This window comes from Ambystoma mexicanum, chromosome 5p (genome assembly GCF_040938575.1).
Source record: "Ambystoma mexicanum isolate Mex_15411 chromosome 5p, UKY_AmexF1_1, whole genome shotgun sequence".
Classification (NCBI taxonomy): domain Eukaryota; kingdom Metazoa; phylum Chordata; class Amphibia; order Caudata; family Ambystomatidae; genus Ambystoma; species Ambystoma mexicanum.
Window position 1 is genome coordinate 725,832,464 of NC_090930.1, and position 24,946 is coordinate 725,857,409.

The following is a 24,946-nucleotide window of genomic DNA, read 5'->3' on the forward strand; positions in this document are numbered from 1 at the left end:
AGCAGCACAGCTGTGGTGATTACCTGTCATAGATGTGGAATACGTCGTCGGAACATCCCATCAAAAGAACGTTACCAGGTAGGAAAGTAACTTGTTCATCTAGCCTGCTTGGCAGGTGTGGTTTTCAGACCTGCTCCCGTTATTCACTTAGGGGCCAGATGTCATTACTCAGCAGAAGGACATTTTCCATTCAATACCTTTGCTGAATGTCAGAGCTTAGTTTGTGAAACTTAGCTTATGGTCTCTTATGGATTACAACGAGAATCTGCTTATGATGGGTGCAGCAAGAAAGGACATCCCTTGTAAACTGTACAAGACAAAATAGCTCTGATTCTATTACTCGTCTCTGGACACGTGCATTAAACCTCCCTTTGAATCACTAGGCAATGCTATGCCCTTCATGGCACACGTGTCCAGTACAGGGATCCTTCTTAATTCTTGCAAACCTGATCTTTCGACCGCTACTGCATACCTCTGCTCTTCAGAGGACATTTGTTAATAAAATGATTGAGCATTTTGATGGTCTTCATCTACCTTACCCTCCTAATAGAGAGCCTGCTCTTCAATGGGAACCCAGTTTGGTACTTGTTAATGCAGAAACCTTTCAAGTCCGTAGCTTGCTGTGATCTGGCCTTAATTTCCAGGGAGGCTGTAATTCCTTTAGCTATAATATCAGCCAGAAGTGAATTAAATGCTTTATCTGTCCATATAACCCTATGTTATTTGTAATGGATACAATGTTCAACTTACAACAGTGTCATGCTTCATTTCAAAGGCCCTTTTAGATTTTTCCTATCAATCAGCAAATAACTGTCTTCCAGCTAGATCTTCTGATTGCTTGGCTCACCTTGATGGACATTTTTTTTTTTTTTTTCTTTCATTAATCTTGGTCCTCTGGGCTCTCTATTGATATCACAGTTACAATCAGTAGTGCTATGTGACGCTCCATGCCAATATTTAGGAAAGAGGGTGAGGTTTGCAGGGTATGTTGGGTAAAAACACCAGAAATATGTGCAGGGTTTGGGTGGGATGCTGCTTTGTTCTATCCCTGATGAAACACACCATATTGCTTTACATTTCGGATTTGTGGGAGATCTTACCAACATGGCTGCTTTTTCTCCTGCTTTCCAATGATCTCTGCTATTGCTGCTCTGTTCCATAACCATTCTGTACTCAAAGTTCCAGAATATCCCCATCTCTGTGTTTTCCTCTTTTGTGCTAGAAAGTGCCAAGTATTGGAACTCCTCCCCTCTGCCAGAAGCACGAGATATAGTCCCATTCTTTCTGAAAAGAATTGGGAGTACAAGGTGCACCATGAAAATTTATTCCAGGGCGGTGACATGGCGGTGCCTGGGAAGTGCTGCTACACTTTAGCTCCCCTAATCCCATGTTAATGGTGCATCTGCTACTGCAACTCCCTTTCCCTCAGTCTCTTCCCGGTAGCTTCTGGTGTCTTTGAAAGGATTTAAGGTGAAATACTTTGTGCACTGAAGTTTTCTAATTTGCCCTTTCCTCTGTGGATTTATGCCGAGCTAAAGGGATAATTTTAAGTTTATCCTTAAATATCAGCTGTCCTTACCATCAAAAGTGACCTCATCGACTGAGGTGTGTTACACAGATGCTCAGGTACACTCAGTAGGTTTATTTAATCTCTAAAGCACTTTTATCCTAAGTGCTCTCTGAAATTACATACACTCTACAAAAATGGTCAGGATATATAAGCAATTAACACATTACTTATTGGAAAATGCAAGAATTACCTCAAGTAAAATGGTCCTTGAGGCATGCTTCAAAAGAAGATCGGCAGACATAAACGGGGATCGATATTCCAAAGCTTGTCTGCATAAAGAGAAAAATAAAGAAAGCGAGATGGAGCGCATAGTTGATAGGAGGGATGCAAGTGAGCCAGAACCAAGAGTGAAAAGTGTGGTAAGAAGCAATATGTTTACAGGGGCATATGGGGGCATGAGCATGAAAGCAATGCATATAAAATATAATTAAATTGAGAACAAGATTATATGGGAAATGTGACGATTTGCAAGGTGTTGTTACTTCTCCTTGAGGGTGAGCCCCTTCTCATGATGCTAGGGAGGTGCGGCTGCTACCCAATATTCCCCCTATAAGTGGTTTAATGCAGGAGGACCTCATGGGGAGGGACTCCCCTACTGGGGATGAGGATGACCACCTTGGTGATAGGTGGCACAACACCTGAACACAAACCTGCCCGAACCTCTATTACCCTTTCACACTTTCATTTATAACGCACCTGTACAAAAGTGTTTCTAAGCGGAATGATACAGCCATGTGCTATTGAAATGTTATGTCGGTTTCACCAACTGAGTCTAAGATAACCCGCGACATAAAGATTACTCCCAATGCAAGTACTGGGAAGAGGTGGCCCTTAGGAGTCATGAAGGGTGGCCCAGGGAATTGGAAGAACTTTTATAATGCTCAGCAGGGGAGCGTTCACTTGACTAACATAAAAACAGAAGGGGAAAAGCAAAGGAGACATGGAGAATGCTCTGGAGAAGCTGAAAGCTGTCATCTTATGGAGACTGGAAGCAAGCGGCAGGAATACTTCACGCGGCGGTGTGTAACTGGTCGAGTACGTGGATGGAGGCAGGGAAGCGGTGACGCAACCTCTAAAAGGTGGACATGCGGTTCTGCAATAGTGCCTACACCACCAGCCCATAGAACGGGAACGGAACAAGCAGAGCAAAAGTGGCAGCGACAGAGAATGCCCCCGCAATACTCCCAAACAAAGCACGACCACAGGAAGAACCAGCAGAGCATCCCAGAACCAGTGAAGGTAACTGGTGTAATGGAGGAACTGTTAGGGGTATAAAACTGGTGAACAAATGCAAGCTAACTGAACGATATGAGTTATCTCCTTCGTGGCAGTACTTGGCAGGAGAGTGAACCAAGTGGGCCTAGCACAAGAGGGAGAGACAAGGGTTTGGAACCCAAGCAAGATAAGGGTCCGGTACCCGAACAAGCACCAAGCAAATACCGTAGGGAGTCACCCTCCAGACAGTGGCAGCAATAAGCCCAATGGCCACCAGGGAGGTGTCTGGGACCCTGTCAACCATACCGTGGAAAAGAGGAGACCACTGGCCATACAAGAAGGGTCTGGGACCGCAACAGAAGTAAACCAAAGCATAGAGGAAGTCTTCCTCACATAGTGTTGGAGGTAAGTCCATTACTTACAAGAGAAGGGTCTGGGACCCCAATGTGAATGAGTGAAACTCACAGTCCTTCCTTGTTAGTGGTCAAAGGTAGACCACTAGAATCTAGACAAGGGTCTTGGATCCTAACAAGAATTGGGACATTAAGGAACAGTATTGGACCAAACCAGGAGAAGGGAGTCATTCTCTTGGTACCAAACCAGAGGTTTGGATAGAGACAGCAGGGGAAGGAAGTCATTCCCCCTGGCTTTGGGCTAAACTGTGCCAAAGCAGACCAAGAGAAGGTAAGCATTCCTCGGTCCGGAACCAAGTTGGGCTGGAGATGCCAGGGGAAGGAAGTCATTCTCCAGGAGAGAACATTATGTAAAGACTGTCTGAAACCTGCATGCCTGGGGAAGGGAGTCATTCCCCCCAGGTATATTTGTTTTGAAGGAACATTTTGTTGAACCCCATCCAAGAAGTAGGAGAAGGGAGCCATTCTCCTTAAAGAGGGAACTTTATGTTCGTTATCTTATTAGTTGTAGTTTGAGGGACAGAAGTAGGGTTTTGACACAGGACAGTAGAATTTACTTGGACAGACTTTCTGACAGACCCTTTTAGAATTAGTTTTGAGGCAGGGATACCTCTCTTAGAAGTTAGGGATAGTAAGGATCCTTTCCATTTCAAGATAAAAATATATAACAAAATCCATTCCACCTTTGTGTCAGCATCCTTCTTCTACACCCTTACAGAAACCAGAAAAGGCAAGTCAGCCAAATTGAACGTGAAGTAGAGGTCCATAGAGAATACATACAGATGCATGGAGGATGGATTGAATAGATTGAGTAAGATGGGTAGGAAGAGCAATATATAACTAATAGTAATGATTTGAGTGAGACGCGCCGAGGCTAGCATGGGACCCCCCCTGCTGTAATCGGATTAGGAATCGGCAGTGGAGCGCTCTGCCTGGCCACCTGGAGCCGAGCTTGTGTCCATTTCCTTAAAACCAGAATCCAGAAATAAATTCAGTTTAGAGGCAACACCCAGCAATTGTTTCAGGATCTATCCCAACTGACTATTCAGAAACTGCGAGCGATGCAACCTCTCACCTTATGGCTCTCGGACAAGAAGATTCAATATCGCTGGGGTTACCCGTTCCTCATTCTATTCGACGGACATCAATATACGTTGCTTTGTGCTGCAGTGGAGAATATGTAGATCCAGCCAGAAGAAATACAGATTCTCGAAGGAAGGAGAAACTGGGACACCCCTGGAGGGATGGACTAAAACGCGCTCTCGGAAGAATAGACGGAAACACTGCAGGTGTCCCTCTATGGAGAGAAGAGAGACTATTGGAGTTCCAGATGACCAGACCTGAACGCCCTCCTGAAACGTCCAAGGAGATGGGGCATTCCAACCGAGCCCAGAGATTTTTTCTGTTGGGAGCTCCTGGCCATTGCACATACTTTTATAGCCATATCTTGAGTTATAGAAGTTGTTCATAGGGGCATTGGGAGCACAATCCCTCCCCTCGTTCGGGTATTTCGAGCCCGTGGATCACCCCAAAGAGGGCGATCTGGAACTTTTTTGTTTTATTGTTACAATTGGTTTTGTACATTTTTGTATTTTTGTGGTAACATGGGTGGCAGAATGGTGGAATCAGAAGGGTAATGTGAAGGGTGGTCCTCAAATTATACTACTACATTTAAGAGTATTAAGTCTAGGAATGGTCCCATGGACTGTTGGGGTCACATAGCTTGGTTAAGATTTTAGGAATGGCAGGTATGAAGGTTGTGTCCTTGAATGCTCAAGGGCATAACACACCAAGGAAAATGAAGAGTGTGCAGGCCAGATTGGTTGAAGTGAAGGCCGATATCGTACTATTGAAAGAGACTCAACTGTTGAGGGTGGACTGGCCAATTTTGAGATCTAAATGGTTCCCACACCAATTTCCTTGCCTCGGCCACGCAGAAGAGGGCAGGGGTGGCAATCCTGATGTCTAACACTATATGTTTTGAGAAAATGATTGTCCTATGAGATCCCCAAGTTCATTATGCGGGGTTGCATGTAAGGGTTGGAGGAAAAGACCTGACCCTGGTCTCGATTTATGATGCAAATCAGCAACAGAATGCCTTCTATAGTTGGGTGTTTCCATAAATAGCACAGCATCAGAGAGGAGATCTGATGGTTGGAAGGGACTTCAATGCGGTTTTACACCTGGCGCTGGACAGATCAGGCCTAGCGTCAGGGCTAGATGACACAAAGGTGGTTTCACTCAAGTAAGCAATGATTGATTTGCAACTGCAAGACATATGGTGCTGTTTACACCCACATTCCCGAGATTACACCTATTTTTCACATGTACACCAGAGCCATTCTAGAATTGATTACCTGCTAGTCTCCCGACCCCTGCTGGCTAGCTCGGCCAGCATAGAGTTAGCGCTGGTCTCGGATCATTCCTCAACTACTCTACAATTAGATTCTCTGACCAGGTGGTTAGCAAAACTACCCTATGGAAACTTAACAACTCATTGTTAACAGACCAGGTGGTTTGCGAGACCATTTCCGAAAAGGATCACACAATATTTTCTTGAAAATCTGAATGCGGGTGTGCCTATAGCGACTGTATGGGATGCATTTAAACCTACGTTGCGGGGGGGAAATTATTAGTTTTGCTTCTGCGCATAAATGCACTATGATGGCCCAGAGGCTGAGAGGAAAGTACAGGAATGGGAAATCAATTATAAAATGGAGGGTACTCGAAAGGTGTACAATTACAAGTAGCAAGAGCAGAGGTATAGGCTTTATGGGCGGCCAACATCTCTCAGAAGATGCTTAAGACAAAACACTTTTACTTTAATACCTCAGACAAGGCCTCCCGCGTTTTGGCATACAAGTTTAAAGCTCAGGAGAACAGAAATATGATGTAACCGGCAAATTAATGTAGGAGGGACCTGTGAAATTGAGTATATCAAAATGTGATGAAACATTGTTCAGTGTTGAAACAATAGATTGGGCCTCCCAAGATAATTTTATCAGGAATGCTCGCCTCCCAAAGATTGCAGAGGTAGAGGTGGAAGGGCTGAAGAATCCCATTACAACTGAGGCAATCACCCAGGCAATCTGCGGCCTCCCCACTAATAGAGCCCCAGGACACGATGGCTTAACTGCTCCCTTCTATAAAAGGTTTGTTGATATACTCGCTCCTCAATTGGCCCCCCCGATCAACTCCTCTGTGGACACGGGAACCATCACTTCAACCATGGGAGAATCGGTCCTAACATGAATTGACAAACCAGACAACGACCCTACACAATGCTCCTCTTATCGACCAATTGCTGTCCTTAATTACGATGTGCGCATTTATTCCAAGATCTTGGACACCTGTGTGGCTTGTGTGCTCCCTGTAGTGGTTGGAGCGGAGCAAATCAAACAGGGGTTGTCCCGATCGGCATACACATGATAACATCCGGAGAACAATAGATGTAATAACTTTAGCTAGATGGAATAGGAAAGTGTTGGCGGTATTATAGATCAACGTGGAGAAGGTGTTTGATCGGGTGGACTGGGGCTATCTGTCCAGGGAGTTAACAGGGTTTGGTTTTGGGCCTAGGTTTCTCACGAGGGTGCTCGCAAATTTCCCACTTCCAACTACCTGCATTAAATTAAATGGCGTATTATCTTACCCAATAAAGCTGGGAAGAGGCAAGTGGCAGGGTTGCCTGTTGTCCTCCTTCCACTTTGCCTTATCCATGGAACGTCTAGCAAGGGTGGTTCACTCCACAGAGAATATACAGGGGCTAGAGGTGGCTGGGTATCAACGCAAAATTGCATTATGACCTTAGTTTTTATATGGTGGATGCAGCAAAAACCCTTCCCCATTTAGTCCTCTTACTGGCGAAATTTCAGGAGGTATCCAGATTTAAGATTAATTATAAAAAATCAACCATACTTAACATCTCGTAAACACATACTACTATTCAGTAGTTAAAGGGTACATTTGATTTTTTCATGGGCAACAAACTCCCCGAAGTATTTAAGTGTCTCGCTGACTGCCCAATATGGCCAATTGTATGTGGCTAATATCCTGACACTCTTAGCGTCAGCCTAACAAGACTTGGCAAGATGGGGAAGATGGAAATTTCTTGGTTGGGTAGAATGGCTGCGGTCAAGATGACGTTATTGCCAAGGCTATTTTATATTTTCCAAGCATTACCCATCTGGATCCCCAGAGTGGTTCTTAAGGAGCTTCAGTCATATGTTTAACTTTGTCTGGGGACATAGGCCTCCAAGGGTGGCTAGAAGAACGCTGATGGCAGCAAAGGAAAGGGGAGGATTTGCAGTCCCAGATGCAGAGTTGTCTGTATGCAGAACAAATTGCCCCAGTACTGGAAAGCCAAAATTCACAACATAACACCAATGACTGGGCATCCATGGAACAATCTACCGTAGGAGGTCCCATACACGAATGGTGCTAGCGTTCCCCGAGAACTAGGAAAAACCATGGGAATGGGCACCCAACCACCATGTCAACCTGGGATAAGGCAGCTCGCAGATATGGAACGACCACCTTTCCATCCCCCTCATGGGAATCTGGAACAACTGGGAATTCCCTCCCGGACAGAGTATAGAGAGATTTACTTGATGTATAGAGTGGGGACTGTCCAGAAAAGGCCAACTATTTGATAAGGAGCAATCCCTATCGTTTGAGCAATGCAAACAAGCCTTCTTAGTATTAGACACAGACAGATATGGGTATATTCAACTCCGTCATTGGCTCACTAATGCAAAGCTGGCGACTCGCGTTAAATGGGGTATTACCCAGTTTGAGGACCTATTTATTGGGGACCCCCTGAAAGGCCTAGTAGCATCCATCTACAACATCCTTAACTCCAAAAGGTTCGACTCGCCCCACGCATAGAGGGCTAAATGGGAGGAAGACATTGGGAGACGCATAGATGAATTGGCCTGGTACAATATATGGACTAGGACATGGAAATACTGTCAGTTCAACTCAAGGAAAATGGGGTTAAGCTACTACTAAGATGGTATTTGATCCCAGAACAGTTAAATAAAATTAACCCTGCATACCCCCACCAACCCCCACATACTGGAGATATTCCATTGCTACAGGCACCTTTTTTCAATTGTAGTGGACATGCTCAGTCACACAGGTGTTCTGGCAGGAAGTATTAGCTCAGATCAAAACAATAATCTGAGTAGAACTGGTAGCGAACACAGTAGCGATATTAGGTGATGAGGATCCGCAAGGGTGTTACAAGTTGGAGTCAAAGCAGTCCAAATTAATAACATTTCGTATTGGCAGCACAGATGGACATAGCGAAGAATTGGAAGTCCCCTGTGCCACCAGACATTAAAGAATGGTGGTCTATGATCTGGTATGTAGCGGCAATGCACAGAATAGATGCTGCAGTTAAGGGGGATTTTGGCGAGATATCTCCAGGAATGGGCCGCTCTTATTACTTATGTGAGCCAGCATAGGTCTATTTACCCAGCAAGGGAGATTCCATAGCCCCAACCATTTCATGGCTATGTTCCTTTTCAGCACTATCATAGTGTTCGATATCAAACTTTTCTTATTGCGTGAGGAGGATGTTTTGCCCCAAATCCCCAGCAATGGTAATTTCGTATCCTACGGGATAGGTTGCAATATCAGTGCAGATGCACACCTCAAGCTAAATGGACTGGATCTTCGGGCATTGTCACAAAGTGTGGTGGAGTGTACCTGGTGCCGTATGGCAGCTTAAGTAGATGGGATGTACAGCGCAACTACATTTCTGTAGCAACTCTTTGGTACAGTACGATCTGCAGGAATTTCAGTTGGATCAGTCAGAAACTGCTTCCCATTTCTGCTGGAACTTTGTAAGGGTTTGTGCAGTAAAGTTGCTGATGAGATAGCCCTTCTAGTGAGTAGCTTTGCAATTATATTGGCTTGCACTGGGGTCCGTTCTAGCATTTGTACTCTCAACGGAACTGTGCCCACATGGCATGTTTAAACTGGATGTACTGGTAACAATTTAAGGGTCATAGCTGCAAACGTTGTTGCAGCTCTTGAAAGGAGTACAGATGACCCCCTGAAACCAAGACCTCTACCGGTCTGATATCTTAAAACTGCCAGAGCCTTGCAAAACCCATCTTCTGGAGTTAGGATATGTTTCAATTGTTCTATAGTGGGGCTTTTAGAGTTGCAACCCCTTCCCGGCCAATCTCCCCGGTAGTCACCTGATTAATACGTACTATTCGTCACAAGGTTTCTGGTAGCCCTGCCGTGCCTATATCGCTTTGTAGTGTCTGGAGCAGATAATCGAGCACCAAATAGGCCTGCTCAGGTCTAATATAAGGTCGGGCCTGATTGCCCTGCAGCCATTTTTTGAGATCGGGGAGTCTGATCCCACCCTCTGGGACAAGCTGTACAGGGTCTTCAGTGCTATCCTGGGCTGGGGGTCTTACCATAGAAGCTCACCAGGGACTTCTCTATCGTTTGAAACTCCTGTTTATATATATCCCATCTGGAATGCAGGCGAGAGACCTTTTCTTGTGTCCCCTGTCCCCCAACTCCTCCCATTCTTCCTTCTTGGGCTTTTCTTTCCTACTTTTTCTGCACCCCTGTGCTTGATCTCCTCGTCCCCTGCACGCTTCCTTGTGGGTCCGTTTTCCTCTCCATAGACCGCCCGTCCCCCATTGGCCGCCCGCCTCGCTACTGCAAGAGTACTCTATCCTGCAGGCCTGCCCTGCCCTCCATTTCCATCTAGAATGCAGGTGTGCGAGAGCCTGTTCTTTGTGTCCCCTGTCCCCCCTTTTCCTCCAATTTTGCCTTCTTGGGCTTTTCTTTACTGCTTTATCTGCGTCACTGCACTCGATCTCTCCCTCCCCTGCCCATTTCCTTGTGGGTCCGTTGTCCTCCCTATAGCCCTAGCCTCACAATGGCTGCCCACCTCGCTACTGTGTGAGTACTCCATCCTGCAGGCCCTCCCTGCCCGCCCTTTCCTTGTGTCCCCTGTCCCCCTCTTTCATCCCATTTTGCCTTCTTGGGCTTTTCTTTCCTACTTTTTCTGCGCTCCTGCTCTCAATCTCCCCCTCTCCTGCCCGCTTCCTTGTGGGTCCGTTTTCCTCCCCATAGCACCGCCCTCCTCCTCATTAGTGCAGCCCCTCCAGCGAAGGGCCCCAAGGCAAAGGGCAGTTCCTACAGTTGCACCTCCAGAGTGTGTCTGCCGATGTCCGCCTGGGAACCAGGAAGCCTGGTGCCGTCAACCAGCAGCGACTGACAAGCTTAGTGTAGTACAGACAGGGGGTGTAGCCATCACCACACCCCCTAAATGGCCTCCCCTCTCTAATATGTATAGTGTGATGCATGTACCCACTGTGATATGGCAACAGTACCTCTCATGTACACCACTATGTCAGCTTCCTATGCGCCAAAGTCAGCATTTACCTCATTTATACAAGGTAGCCATCTTGAAATCAGCCTCATTGTATAAGGTGACCACATTGTGCATTGTGACAATTGTGTTGTCAGCCACAGTTTCCATTTGCGCGAGAAGTAATGGGCTAGAATTGTGGAGACAAACATGCATCACATCTAGACAAAATTGCGAAGATTAGCATGCGTCGCATTTAGACAAAATTGTGAAGATTAGCTTGCATCATATCTAGATAGAATTGTGAAGTTTAGCATGCGTCACGTCTAGATAGAATTGTGAAGTTAAGCATGTAACACATCTAGATAGTGCTGCCATCAAACAACCTTACAAAACAATCTCATCCTCTGCATACACATCTCAAACTCTAACAACTAAACACAACCATACCTCTAATGCACAACAAACCTCACACACTTCACTACACTGCAACAACAAAACATACCACACATAGCCTCGCACAACAGCACATGTCGGCTCCCATCTGAAAAGCACATCTAAGCTCAGCGAACGGTGTAAACCGAAATGAGGCTGCCAACAGAACATCACAGCTTTCTTGCCTTTCCCCCTGCTCAGTCCTACTAACCTTCCTACCCTCTTCCCTATTCCGGTGGTGATAGTGCGTGGTATAAATACTCTTTAACATTAACTTTGTCTACCTTTTTGTGAAACGTTGGCCTTTTCTCCCACTATCTAGGAATCCCAAATCTATGTGTGTTTCTATCATTGTCTACGATTTTGTGAAACCTATGCCTTTTCTACCACTATCTAGGAATCTTGAATCTAGGTGCATTTTTCTCATTGCCTAACGTTTTGACAACCAGAAGAAAATGACTAGGAGCATAGACCTAGCGGTAAACAAGAATCCCAGGGAGGAACCCATGACCCCTAACTTAATCTTACCTAACAAGAGGGCGGGGGGAGGGAAGGGGATGCCCGGACCACCCATGTCCACATACCCCTAGCCCACAGAGGAAACTTAAGTAGGCAAGGACCCCACACAGAATGGGCAGGGAGGGACAAGAATTCTCTAGCCTAAACATTGCCAATCCCAGGGCAGGGGAACACGCCTCCATCAACCAGGTACACATACCACTAAACTGACACAGGGGAAAATTGCCACGCCTCAACATGCCTGCAAAACTAGGCAACCAAACAACAATTCCAGTCACACAGAATAATTATAGATGTTGAGCGCAGGAACACAAAGACAAAAAGGTAAGGAAAACCTGCTAACCCAATTCTAAAACCTCAACTTTCTGCATACACTTCTCATACAGAAACTCACACAACCACTTCTCTGCACAGCAATCTGCACATACTTTACCACATTGCAACAACAGACTAACAACACATAACGGCACATGGGAATTCTCACTGACCCGAAAACGGCACTTAAGCTCAGCGAACAGTGCAAACCGAACTGAAGCTGCCAACAGGACATGGCAACTCTCACTTTCCTAGTTCCACTACACCCTACTAACCCCTCCCTCCACTGCCACCTTTTTTCACCCACTCTTAAGATCCGCCAGAGCGCCTGGGGACCACTCCAGTGGTGACGGTGCACTGTACAAATACCTTTAACATACTTGCCAACCCTACCGATTTAGGCGGTAGGATACCGCTTTTTAAGCAGTCCTACCGCCTACCGATTTTTTGACATGAAATACCGATTTTTTTTTGTAAAAAAAAAAAAAAAAAAAAAAAAATTTTTTTTTTACATTTTTTTTTTTTTGACCACGCCAGCTCGGGGAGTCTTTCAAGGGCTCCCCCGAGCTGGCGCACCGGGAGAATGCCCGGCATGCAGGCTTTTAATGTCAAAGGCACCCACGGCGGTGGGCTAAAAGCGCCCTTCCGCCGCGGGTGCCTTTGACAAAAGGCGCCATTAGCCCCCCACCACGCCAACTCGGGGAGTCTTTCAAGGACTTCCCCGAGCTGGCGTAGCGGGAGAAGGCGCAGCATGCAGGCTTTTAATGTCAAAGGCACCCACGGCGGTGGGCTAAAAGCGCCCTTCCGCCGCGGGTGCCTTTGGCAAAAGGCGCCATTAGCCCCCCACCACGCCAACTCGGGGAGTCTTTCAAGGACTTCCCCGAGCTGGTGTAGCGGGAGAAGGCGCGGCATGCAGGCTGTTAACGTCAAAGGCACCCACGGCGGTGGGCTAAAAGCACCCTTCCGCCGCGGGTGCCTTTGGCAAAAGGCGCCATTAGCCCCCCACCACGCCAACTCGGGGAGTTTTTCAAGGACTTCCCCGAGCTGGCGTAGCGGGAGAAGGCGCAGCATGCAGGCTTTTAATGTCAAAGGCACCCACGGCGGTGGGCTAAAAGCGCCCCTCCACCGCGGGTGCCTTTTGGTCAAAGGCGCCATTAGCCCCCCACCACGCCAGCTCGGGGGAGTCTTTCAAGGACTTCCCCGAGCTGGCGTAGCGGGAGAAGGCGCAGCATGCAGGCCTTTGATGTAAAAGGCGTCCACGGCGGTGGGCTAAAGGCGCCCCTCCGCCGCGAGTGCCTTTCACAAAAGGCGCCATTAGCCCCCCCACCACGTCAACTCTGGTGAGTCTTTCAAGGGCTCCCCCGAGCTGGCGTGATGGCAGAAGGCGTGGCAGGCGCCTCATTGTCATTGAATGCACCCGCGGCGGCGGGCTCATTCAATGACAATGGGCTGCTGACGCGCCCTATTCCTATCATTACCTCCTCGACTGACTATTTTTGAAACTTTAAGATTCCTACAGATTTTTGGTCACAGAATGTTGGCATGTATGCTTTAATATTAACATGTCTACCGGAGTGTTCTGAAGGATATAGAGTTATGTGGGGAGCATAATCATCTTGAGAACTGCTGGTCTACCCGGCAAGGAAATGGGCAAAGCCAACCAGCATTTAGCTTCTGCAATGAACCTTGTGGTAACCTTGGTCAAATTACGGTCAAGGAAGGGTCTGCGGATCGCTGTATATATGAATTCGGAGATATTTAAATGAGCCAATGGTCACGCTTAAGTTTGCAATCAGCTGGGATTGCTTTGGGTCCTCTGTGGTTTGGGAACAGCATTGACTTGTTCCAGTTAACCCAGAGCCTTCTCTATTGCCCATATGTTCTCAGGATTTCCATGATCCTAGGGTTAGATCTCTGGGCTCCCCACATACAGTAGTAGGTTGTCTGCATACAAAGACACCTGTTCTTCCTGTCCCTTCGGCCAAACAAACCCCTTCCTCTAAGGGTCTCCTTTGAGATAGATCAGCAGGGGTTCGATGGCGAGTATCAAAAGCAAAGGGGAAAAGGGGACAGCCCTAACACATACCCTGATTTCTCAAAATTAATCTCCACGACAGCCAGCGGGTCCCGGGTACAATTGGCTTTGTCCATAGCAACATCGAGTCTCATTATTCATTTGCGCCGCCCTGTGGCAGGAATCTGTAATGATCCTGTTGGATCAGAAAGGATAGGACCTTCTACAACCTCGTGGCCAGGATCCTATCTAGAACTTTGGATTCTATATTGAGAAGTGAAATTGGCCGATAGGAGGCAAAGTCTTCTTCTGGTGGCTTGGCTTTTTTATGTATGACTACAGTGTTTGCTTTACACAGGTCGGGGGACTGCTTTCTTTCGCTCATGCTGTCCGGAAACATCGAAAGCGTGGTTTCAGATACGCTATCGCTCAATCTTTTCCACAGTTCAGCGGGAAACCCATTGGGTCCTGGGGACTTGCCCATTTGGAGCGACATTAGTGCCACCTAAGCTTTCTTTTTTGTAATTTCAGATTCATGGTCATCTCTCTGTTGGTCTGTAATGACTGCTATGGAGGGTTTCTTCCAATATACCAAGAAATACGTGCACACCAGTTCCTTTCGATCCTAGGGGACCTTGTACAGTAGCACATAATAATCTGCCAGGGGCTCACAGATTTTACTGTCCTTAGTGACCATGTCCCCCTTTCTAGTAGTGATTGCTTGCTCGTATCTAGGAGAGGAGTCCTGTTTCTCAAGCCAGAATAACAGTCTCCCAGCTTCTTTTTCCCGCTTCATATAGTCTGGCATGGGATGCTAGCGAAGACTGTCTTGCAGTGTCTGTTGCATCAGTGCAGTACAAGTCTTGCGTCCCCAGCAGAAGATGTTGTCTTTGGGGAGCGGTCCGCTATAAATGTCCCTTCCAGCCTTTCTAGTTCTGTCTCTATTTCAGCTAATTTTGCAAGCCTGTCTCGATTCCCTAGCCAGGAGCGAGAGAGTTTCCCCTTGCAGCACTGTTTTAAAGACACCCCAGAGTCCCACAGAGCTATCCACTAATGAGGTGTTATTTTTCCAAGTATTACTCCTTTTTGTTGGCAATTTTGTTAGTCTCTGGGATCCCCAAAAAATGAGTTCACCCACTAAAAGGGTTGGCTGGATTTCAGTGTCCTGCCCAACTAAATCAATAGTGGGGAGTGGTCGGATATGCCTCTTGGGAGGTATTGCGCATCCGAGATCCAAGATGGTTAGGTGTTCGGCATGAAAAAATAATCAATCCAGGATAGGGAGAGGTTTGTACCAGAGTGGAAAGAGTACCCCTCTTTTTGCAAGTGCAATGTTTGCCATACATCCCCCAGATCATTCTCGCTTGCAAAGGAACTAAGCCTTGCATGGATCTGGGCCCTCCCGTGCGCCCCGAGGAACCTGTCCAGACCCCTCAAGTTAATATGTTCCTCTGCCCTTAGAATTCACAACTCTACGGCACATTTCATAAGCAATTCCTGCAGCTCTACATACTCTATGGTGGGGGGCATGCCCATTCAGGAGCTCTGTCAGGTCCCACTTAAACAGGCCCATTAACAGGATCACGCATTACCATTTTTGTTACTAATGTCATGCGTCTTCGAATCATAGTCGATGCGTCCCTCGAGCCTCTTGCAAAACCGGCATGCACCATTACCTCATAGTTGGTTTTCTTAAAAAAACATTCATTGCTCCACAATCAAGTGCGTCTCTTGAAGAAACACAAATGTTACCACTCCCTGTTAGTTTTATCACATAGTCTGTTAACATTCTAGGATAAATAACTTTCTTCACAACGTCAGTAGTCATATGACCAACTTGTGTGATTTAGCAGGAGACTGAACATACTTATCCAACCGCAGTACGCAATCTTGTCTGTAGCTGTGAGTGTACCAACCATAAAAGATATTTTCTTTTCCTAATCTTCATACAACTACCGGCGAATGCACATATCCCTGAAACTAGGCGTATCTGCGACCCAACCTTGAACTGCTAACTTTATATGTCTGTATCTGGCGGTATAGATCGTAGAAGCCCCTCCACGCATTTGGTATACAGTGTCAAACTCTTGCATTCTTGGCGTTCTCGTATCTGATGCCCACTCGCTGCTGCCCACTCATTTTATCTGAGTGTGCATAGACCCCGCCATCATCTCACATTGTTAGAGGCCCCATGGATGGACCTTCTCACGGCCAATTCGTATTTTTTTAAGCAAATAAAAAATATTTAACTCTAAAACAGAAATGTTTTTGTTATAACTATTTATTTGCACCTAGTTAATTAAGAACATGTGAGCTCAGCATGTTTTCACTATTAGTCTATATATTGGGTTATGGAATTACTTTTTATTTGGTGACATGCAAAACAGTTAGGCTTCATATTTATCTCAAACACATATATTCCCTCTAGGAAGAACTATGGCATTTCTTCCGGAAAACACTTGATTTTATCATTCAGACGCCTAACAAAAACCGATAACAATGGTGGTATTTCACCAGCGGCTTGAGGGCTTCCCGCTTAACGTACACCTCTCCTTAACTTTTCAGGTCAGGCAGTAGTAATAGTACAGCTTTTTTTCTGTAGCACTACGTGGACTACTGATGCCACCTTATCTGATCTGTGGAGCTGTGTGCATGCAGGCTGAGGGACAAGCTCCTACGAGTGTTTCCTATTTTTTTGTTGGGAGAATTTGTACTTCTTATTTTTCCTTCTTTGATCATTTGCCTATTTTTAGTGTATAAAAGTGGATGGATTGAGTTTGAGAAAGAATAGAGTGCAAATAAATGTCATTGTAGCGGGGGGAGGTCAGGGAGATATTTCACACACGTGAAACTATGAGTAAAAGGGGAATAATGTAAAGTGAATGACCCTGTGGTTGGCCTCAGGAAAGTCCAGAAGGCCCCAAACACTCTTCTTCCAAGATACGGGGTGGAGTAACAGTTGGTTATTTAGGATGCTGCATGTTAAGATTGTTTTTCTCTTCACAGAATCGCTCCAGCTTTGCTTAGGCAGGCCTCGTATGGTACTATAAAGATTGGCATTTATCAGAGTTTGAAGCGGCTGTTTGTGGACCGGTTAGAAGGTAGGCATGTTTGTGCAGCAGCTTTTGTCATGATTAGTAATGTTGCAGTGTTTGTTCTGCATGGATTTCCATGTAAAATATTATTCTATGTAAACCTTATGTTGTTGGCTTGGTTCATCGTACTACTCCTCTTGTTCTTCTGACCTCCACCCTGGATTTTTATGACAGAAGATTAATTTCCATCAAAGGAGTATTGTGTTCTAAATATAATAATTGGATGATTTGTAAAGGGAATTTTGCAACATTGCCTAAGTAGGTGTCAATCGGGCTAGAGGCAGTGTATGGACATCTATCAATGGCAAAACCTGTTCAGAGGCTACTGTGTGCCGTTGCCCTTCATCTTCAGACAGTGTTATTAACAGATCTCTTAGTTTCACCTATAAATGCAAAGAGGCTGCCTTTACTTAAAGCCTAACTGACAAGGATCCCTGCTTCAAGCTAATATGATGAACAAAACCAAATATTTGTTAACTTCACTTGTACAAGGGGGCCATGCCTTCTACCCGAAAACATGTCTCTTCCCAGTTTATTTTCAAAGCCTCTAGCGTGCACTCCTGACAGTGCCATTTGGTCATTGTAAGTAATCGGTGCAGAAAAGGCTTCTAAAATGCGAATTGTCTCCCCAGGAATAATATCTGTTTCTTTTCAGTGTTCCATTAAAATGTTTATTTTATAAGATACAGAAGGATCCTGAGTTCTCAAGATCCTCTTTTAACACCCCAGCTTTTAAAACTATGCACACAGGTTTTGCTTTTACTTTCTGCAGTTAGCATTGTGAGAAACCTGACGGTGTCTCCCTGGCTAGTCCCCGGGGGATCTGTCATCCAGGTGGCCAGGACACGGCCATCACTATTGGATTCAGTTCCTGGGGGTTGACCAGTGAGGGAGGATCACCTGGATGGGGGGGGGGTCCTTGGAGCCTGGAAGTGGGACACTGACGGGTGAGACGTGGTATCCCCCTTCTTTCAACATCTTTTCCCCATCCTACCACGTAGGATATTCCAAAACACTGCTGTGCCCCATTTTCCTACACAAACTCTTTCACACAACAGGAAAGACAAGGGACTAACACCAGAGCCATTTACCTGATATGTCTCGATACAATGGTCAGGCAAAGTCCGGCAATAGACCAGAATCATACACACCCGACGGCCCATTCCCTTACTCACACGGATAAAAGGTGGAGCACAAGAGCACAGGACGATATATGATATTTTATCTATAGTGCGCCCATACACAAGTGTTTCAAGGCGCGATGAGGCAGGGGAGGGGTTACGGGGTAGGACAAGACAACGATATTACTAGGCTCAGTGACATTGAGTTTGCGCAAGTGCAAGGGAGAGGGAAAAGGGGAAGTCCAAGTGGCAGGGGAGGAGTGGAAAGTGATGGACACAGGATCAAAACAACAAGTAGTGCAGCCAGCTGGTGGCAAGTGCAAGAGCCAAGCGCAGACAAAGGGTGCCTAATAAGTGCAGGTAAGGGGACTGTAGGGTAACTGGTACTGCACCAAGTGCACGGGTCGCCAGGAAACAGTGCGGGTATGCAGCTGGGTGGGCAGTGACCAGGGCCCGACTTCAAAGGGTAGCCAGGTGCCCAGTGCAGTCAAACAGATTAGCAGGGGAGCGGAAGCGAGAAGGCAGAAGCAAAGAGGAAGGTCTTAAGGTGCTTCCGGAACCGAAGATGGTTCTCCTCAAGTTTCATAGAGGCAGGGAAGGCTGTTCCAGAGGGAAGCCCCAGTTGAAGAAAGGGATATACACCAACTCCCCAACTCATTGCTTGGAGAAGTGACTGACACTGAGGGAGTTGGTGGTGGAGGAGCGAAGAGCTCTAGTAGAGAGGTATTTCCGAAGGGAGAGTTAAAGGTATTTTGGACCTAGGCCCCAGAAGGCCTTGTGGACAATGCAGAGGGTCTTGAACTTAATCCTTGCAGCCACTGGGAGCCAATGAAGAGATTTCAGGGCTAGAGAGATATGATCCCTGGGCTTGAGGCCAAGGACAACTCTCGCAGTCCTGTTCTGAGTGAGTTGGAGAGGGCGGAGAGTAGAAGCAGGCAGATTTATAAAGAGGCTGTTGCAATAGTCCAGCCTACAGAGAACCAGAGCTCTGGAGACAGTGAGCTTCTGGGGGAAGGTGAGGAAAGAAGAATATTTTTAAGGAGGTGCAGCTGGTAGTTTGACTTCTTAGAGACGTCAGAGATGTGAGGGAAGAAGGAAAGTGTGGAGTTGAAGATAACCCCAAGGTTCTTAGCCTCACATGTGGGCGCAGGAAGAGGGCCAAGGGAGGCCGGCCAGAGGGTGAGGGGAAAGAAAGGAGCAGGTGTGCCGATGAGGATCTCTGTCTTACTGGCATTAAGGCAGAGGTTGTTGGCGGCACACCATTCCTAGGTAGCAGACAGTCGGAGATGAGAGAGGGAGAAGAGGTGGCAGAGGGGAGCCTGTAAACAAGCTGAGTTTTATCCGCATAGCACTGAAAGTTGGAGCAGAGAGCAGCAATGCAGTGAGCGAGAAGTGCCAGGTGTTGGTTGAACAGCCAGGGAGAGAGGTTAGACCCCAGGGGAACACCACAGGTGGAGAATGAGATAGTGGAAAGGAAGGACGCTGGACCTGGGAGGGTCGGTTGGAGAGGAAAATGGTCAGCCAGGAAAAGGCCTGATCGTTGATACCCAGGTTATCACGGAGGCGATTGAGCAGGATGGCATGGTTGACTGTGTCAAAGGCAGTAGGATGAGGACATAGGGGAGATTAGAACCAAGGTTGGAGAGCAGGTCTTTACGGATGTTCATGAGAGCAGTTTCCGTGCTTCTGGCTGCTCTGAAGCCAGATTGATGGTCATTGAGACAACCAGCAGAATCCGTGTGGAGGGTAAGCTGGGAGATGGGCAGCTTTTCCAGGAGTTTGCCCGGGAAAGGAGTGATGGAGATCGGGCGATAGTTAGCCGGACGACAGGGGTCCTTGATCACTGGCGTCTGTCTTTACTGTTGCCACCATGAGTTCCTTACAGCATATATCTTTAACTCCGCAATTTTAGTCACACCCTATTCTTTTTCCACTGCCGACAGTTTTTGCATGCTAATTTTGATAAGCTGGTGCAGTAGGCATCCTTGCCCTCCCATTTTGGGGAATTGCATCTATATTCACCCAATAGATAAAAAATGTTATGTGACAATTGGAAGCAATAAGCCGATTGTGAAAAAGCTATTACATTTTACATTATCAAACCTCAAGGTCAGTGACATAAATCAAGAAATTCTGAATACAAATATTTGTCTAGCTTGTCTATTAACTAGCTAAATTAATTATTGGTCACAAGTATTCTTGAAGAGTGAAGTGAACAACAAGTGTTTGTGAGCATCAATTTTTGGCTATATACTTAAATTATATTAATCATACATAGTATTTGCAATTATTGAATCTAGTATGCGAGTTGTGAATAATAAGCTATCAAAATGATGGAGAAGGTACATTTGAGAGGCCCATGCCCCCGGGTCCATTTATGGAACCCTAGTGACTAAGAAACCCATTGAAACCTTTTCCAAAGACATACCCTTTTTAAAGTGACATTGTTGCACTTTCTTGCCTTTCGCCCCTGATACAGTACCTTTACTGCTTTCTATATCTACATTCTGCAATTTCTATGTGCTTTCCATAGGGGTGGGTTTGTGCTTGTGTTTTCATAGTCCGTTATCTTGCATATTGGTGTGTTCATTACAGTATGTTTATTTTTATAGAACCTTGATTGGACTGTCCTTTAATTTGGAGTCCTGTACTATTGATGTTTGGATTGCTACTGTCAACACATAAACACTCCTCTTAACAATATAGCTGTTAGGCAGAAACCTGTGCAGTTCCCTTGGGGAACACTGCAAAAGATTTAAGACTACAGGTATAGCAGTAAACCCACTTGGTAGCAGTCTGCACCACCCAGATTTACCTGGTAGCTGTGGCTGAGCAGTCAGACTTCCCTCAAGAAGAGTTAGGCAGTATGCAAAGTATACACAATATGTACTCAGACACAATAGCACAAGCAAACACTGACCAGAGCTTGGTTTCAAAAGTATATAGTTATTTATTTATAAAACACACATAAGTTGAAATCACTCTAGCAAAAATATAGTAAAAACACTTCAAACACAGTTATAATGAAAGCAGTTCCAACCCTTACTCCTATCTAGACAATTCTAAGTTAACACCACATAATTAAAACAGAGGTGAGCGCTTAACGTTAGATGACACTCTAGTAGGTTCAAGAAAGGGGTAAAAAGAAACAGGAATGGGTTAAACACACCACTCTAAGGCCCAGAACACTTGCAATAGACTCAAAGAAGCACAAAGTCTCAGGTGAGAAAAAGTCACTAGGCAGGGCCCACTCTTAGAGTAGCCGGAGCGAAAATGTGCCCAAGATCACACTGTTGTTAAGGATTCAAAGTCTTGCAAAGAGTTAGAAAGAGTTTAGAGTGGCTTAAAAAGTTTAGCCAGGGTGTCCCAGGCACTCCCAGGTTCGAAAGCCGGGGGCTAAATCTACCCCGTACAGTCGGTAGCAAGGGAAGCCAGGCGGAACACGGTACCTTAAGCGGAAAGGATCCTCCAGCGGTGGCAGTTGTTCCAGGCAGTGGCAGCAAGGCTCGACGTCGGTCAGGGGAGAAGGAGTTCTCGCTGAAGAGCAGAAGAAGAAGGTCGTTGCACTGCCCGGGAAGAAACCAGCCGCGGAGTCCTCCGGATAAAGGGTTGTGCCGACTTTCGTGGTTGGGGTAAAAAGTGGTGGGGTTCCGGTTGCCGGGGTGCTTGGCACTGGCAAGGCGGCCACGAGATACCTCGAGAAGCGAAAAGAAGGTGAAAACTGGTTGTCCCCACCAGTCAAGGGAAGGAGCCACTCCGTTAAGAGTTCTCCTCGGTCGTCGGGAAAAGTGGTGAGACGGTTCAGCAGGGCTCCACCGGGTGGTGTCGTCGAAGCAGGTCGGCTCAGCTCTTCCCTCGTCGGATTCTTGGTCCTGTGGCGACTTCTGAAGTTCCAGTCCCCAAAGCCCTGCTTTTATGCAGCAAACCCCCATTCACCCAGCCTAGCTGTCACTCAAACATGCTAAGTGGTGAGCCGGCCGGCTCACCACTTGGGCCAATCAGGACGGAGTGCGACTTGAGTTACCAAGGTAACTCAGTCCAGGGTGCCTAAATCCCCCTCCACCCCTCCTAAGTACCCCAGACAGAGTGGCACCACTTTGGAGGGCTTCTGTGGAGAAGCCCGCCAAAAGTGGAACAAAGGGCTCCACTTTGGGTCAGAGTTACAGAGGCGAACACCAACGCCATTTTAGAATCAAGTTTTGGCAAAAAATCCCAACCGGAGTTATAAAAATAAATATATAAACCGGCGGTATGTTTAAGGCTACCGTAAATAAATAATTAAATGTGTTAGCCTAAAACAATGGGAAATCCCATAGGGAAATATTCGCGGTCGAATATAAAAAGTAGTTTCCACTGCCACCAGCCAAAACTCGATCAGGGGGGACGGAGACGTGCCCCCTCGACTAACAGACCCTGGGGCAATCGAATTGCCCCAGCCAGTACGTCCACAATATGATGGTTTGTACTGGTTCTGTTCAGGATTCAAGACTAGCAAAGTCTTTGGTGACTTTACATGCCCTGGGAGACAGTAGTCAGTCCCAGGGTATGGAGTCTATGTTGGGGGGTCCCTAGGACACCCCTGGGTCACGGCACAGAGGGTGCTGTGTAACCCACATCACAAAAATACATGAGGCCCTATGGAGTAAAAGACCCCATAGCCCATTCAACACAAGGTTTAACCAAGAAAACACACTTCAACATGTCCAAGAGTGAGGGTGAAAGAGTCCCACTCTTGGCAGGAGAAAAAAAAGAAACCCCAGAAATCCAGCAAAGCTGCTGGGGGACTCACTAGGTAGGGAAATTCAGCCTAATCAGAGAATTCTCCCTAACAATAGCCTGCCCTTGTCCCACATTACCACAAAAGGCAAAGCAGGTATCTCTTGACTGTGCCAGTTTCACCGTTCGGATTGGGCTTAGTATTTGTTTGTCGTAGTCTGAGGGCTGTGTATGCGGTTTAGCCACTACTCATCCATGTACTCCTGCATCGCAGGAGTCATTTTGACACAGGTGGACACCCCAATTGTCATTTGGCGAATCTATCTTATATAGCATTTCTGAAGCACCATATGCTGGGCTGGCATTGCAGCAGTGGACAACATGCAATGTGTGGTCCTCAAACATAGTGGCGAAAGACAGGGGAAGACATCATGACCAGCTAGCAGTGGGTACCAAGTCACAGTGAAGTGAGTTAGTAGTGGGTAATATCTCAACGTAGCCAGCAGTGGAAACAGTTGCTCTGGAAGCAGATCACAGACTGAGGGATTAATTGAAGATTTGAGACAGACAGGTTGCATGCAAGCTATTTATTGGTATCAAACACATAGTTGGTAGAAAAGTCTAGATGGTCTAACCGGGAGCTATTCGAACAAAACTATGACAGTACTCAAGATAACATGTAGAGACACAATAAAACACAATATAGTAAGTGAGCTTTTCAAAAACGAGTCTACGGTAGGGCTGCAGTCCTGAGTCCAAGTTCCTTAGTCTAAGGCAGTTTGTAATTAAGGTTGTGTAGCCCTAAATGCTTCATATGCACGTGTTATCATTTATGCTGTAGAACAAGGATGACAAGAGGCATCTTCCTTTAGATATCTGACTTTATTACCAACTACATCAGTAGGACATCCTGAAAGCCGAAGCATGGGACGAGCAGAGAGAGAGCCGATACACAGGACATACTGCACCCAAAGATGGCAGCTGGAGCTGTTCCAACTGACACAGGAGAACATGTGCAGCTTCCCATGAATGTTCTGTCCCTATGTTCTCTCACTCTGGGAACCATGCAAGACAAGCAAGAGGACCGGATAGAAAGTATCTTTCTAACTTAAAATCGAAAAGAAAGGAAGATGGCTCAGAACGGCAAATGGAGAACAGAGTGGTGTGCTGACATGCAAATGATGCATACACAACATGTGGCATGCCACGAGTGCAGGCAAGTCGGACAATACCTTCCTCTCTTGTGTAGCAAAGGGGTAGGGGGAGAAAAAGCAAAACAAGGAAGGTGCTCTCAAGAGTTGCAAAGAAAAGTGAGTCACTTCATTACCTCGCCAGGGGAAGAAAGGCAACCCATAGGAGAGTGTCACACATGGATGTGGGGAGTGGAGCACAAAAGTAAAATGTGGCATGACCGAGAAAGTGGATCAAGGAGAAACCCTGGTCCCCTTTATGAAGAAAAATAAAGAATCAAATTATGGTGTCGATAAATACAATTATGGAGCACACCTAAGTGCATACATGAGTTTTTCATATAGTTGATTAGTGAGTCCGCTAACACTGTCCCTAGTCAGAAGCACACCCTATTAATGTAGGGGACAATGGCATGAATTAGCAGTGATGAAATGCCACTGCCCTGGCACCTGCTCCATAGCCAGGGATCAGACAACTTGGGATGTACACCATCCTAGGTGAGCCCCGCACTACTAGACACAGACAACATCACACCCTGTGAAGTGACATATAGTATGTTCTATTGACATGGAGTATCACGTGCCTGACCATCATTGCGTGGATGGCTGGCTGTGGAGGTCACCCTACCTCTAGCAGCAACCTGTTAACGACACAGCAGACAAAATTAATGATGCATTCATTGAACATCTAAGAACGGCCAGTATGTCTGGGAGCTTTGCGGACCCTTATTTACCTCTTTACCCATCCTACAAGTGACTAAGTAACATCCACAAAAAAAAGTTGTTTTTTCCGTTATGCCCTTACGATTTAGTGCATAAAAGATCAGCATGAAGAATTACGCTTTTTGATTCAGGACCACATGCCCGCTTGGTGAATAATTACATGCTCATTCAAAGCTTGACACTTTGACATATGGCTTTGACGGAACACTGCAGCATGGAGCGCTGCAGTGTTTCATTCAGTTTAGAAATGGCCATTTACTAATGGCCGCCAAACA

General features: G+C 46.3%; 1 protein-coding gene across 7 annotated transcripts in view; it reads left to right on the top strand.

Moving 5' to 3' along the window:
- The window catches only part of SLC25A14 (solute carrier family 25 member 14), a 534,240-nt gene that overhangs the window by 297,690 nt on the left and 211,604 nt on the right, over positions 1-24,946 (top strand). For all 7 annotated transcript variants that reach the window (XM_069613100.1, XM_069613102.1, XM_069613103.1 and 4 more), the window contains one exon: positions 16,833-16,927. In XM_069613100.1, coding sequence (XP_069469201.1) covers positions 16,833-16,927 — 95 coding nt within the window. The remainder of the gene's footprint in view (positions 1-16,832; positions 16,928-24,946) is intronic.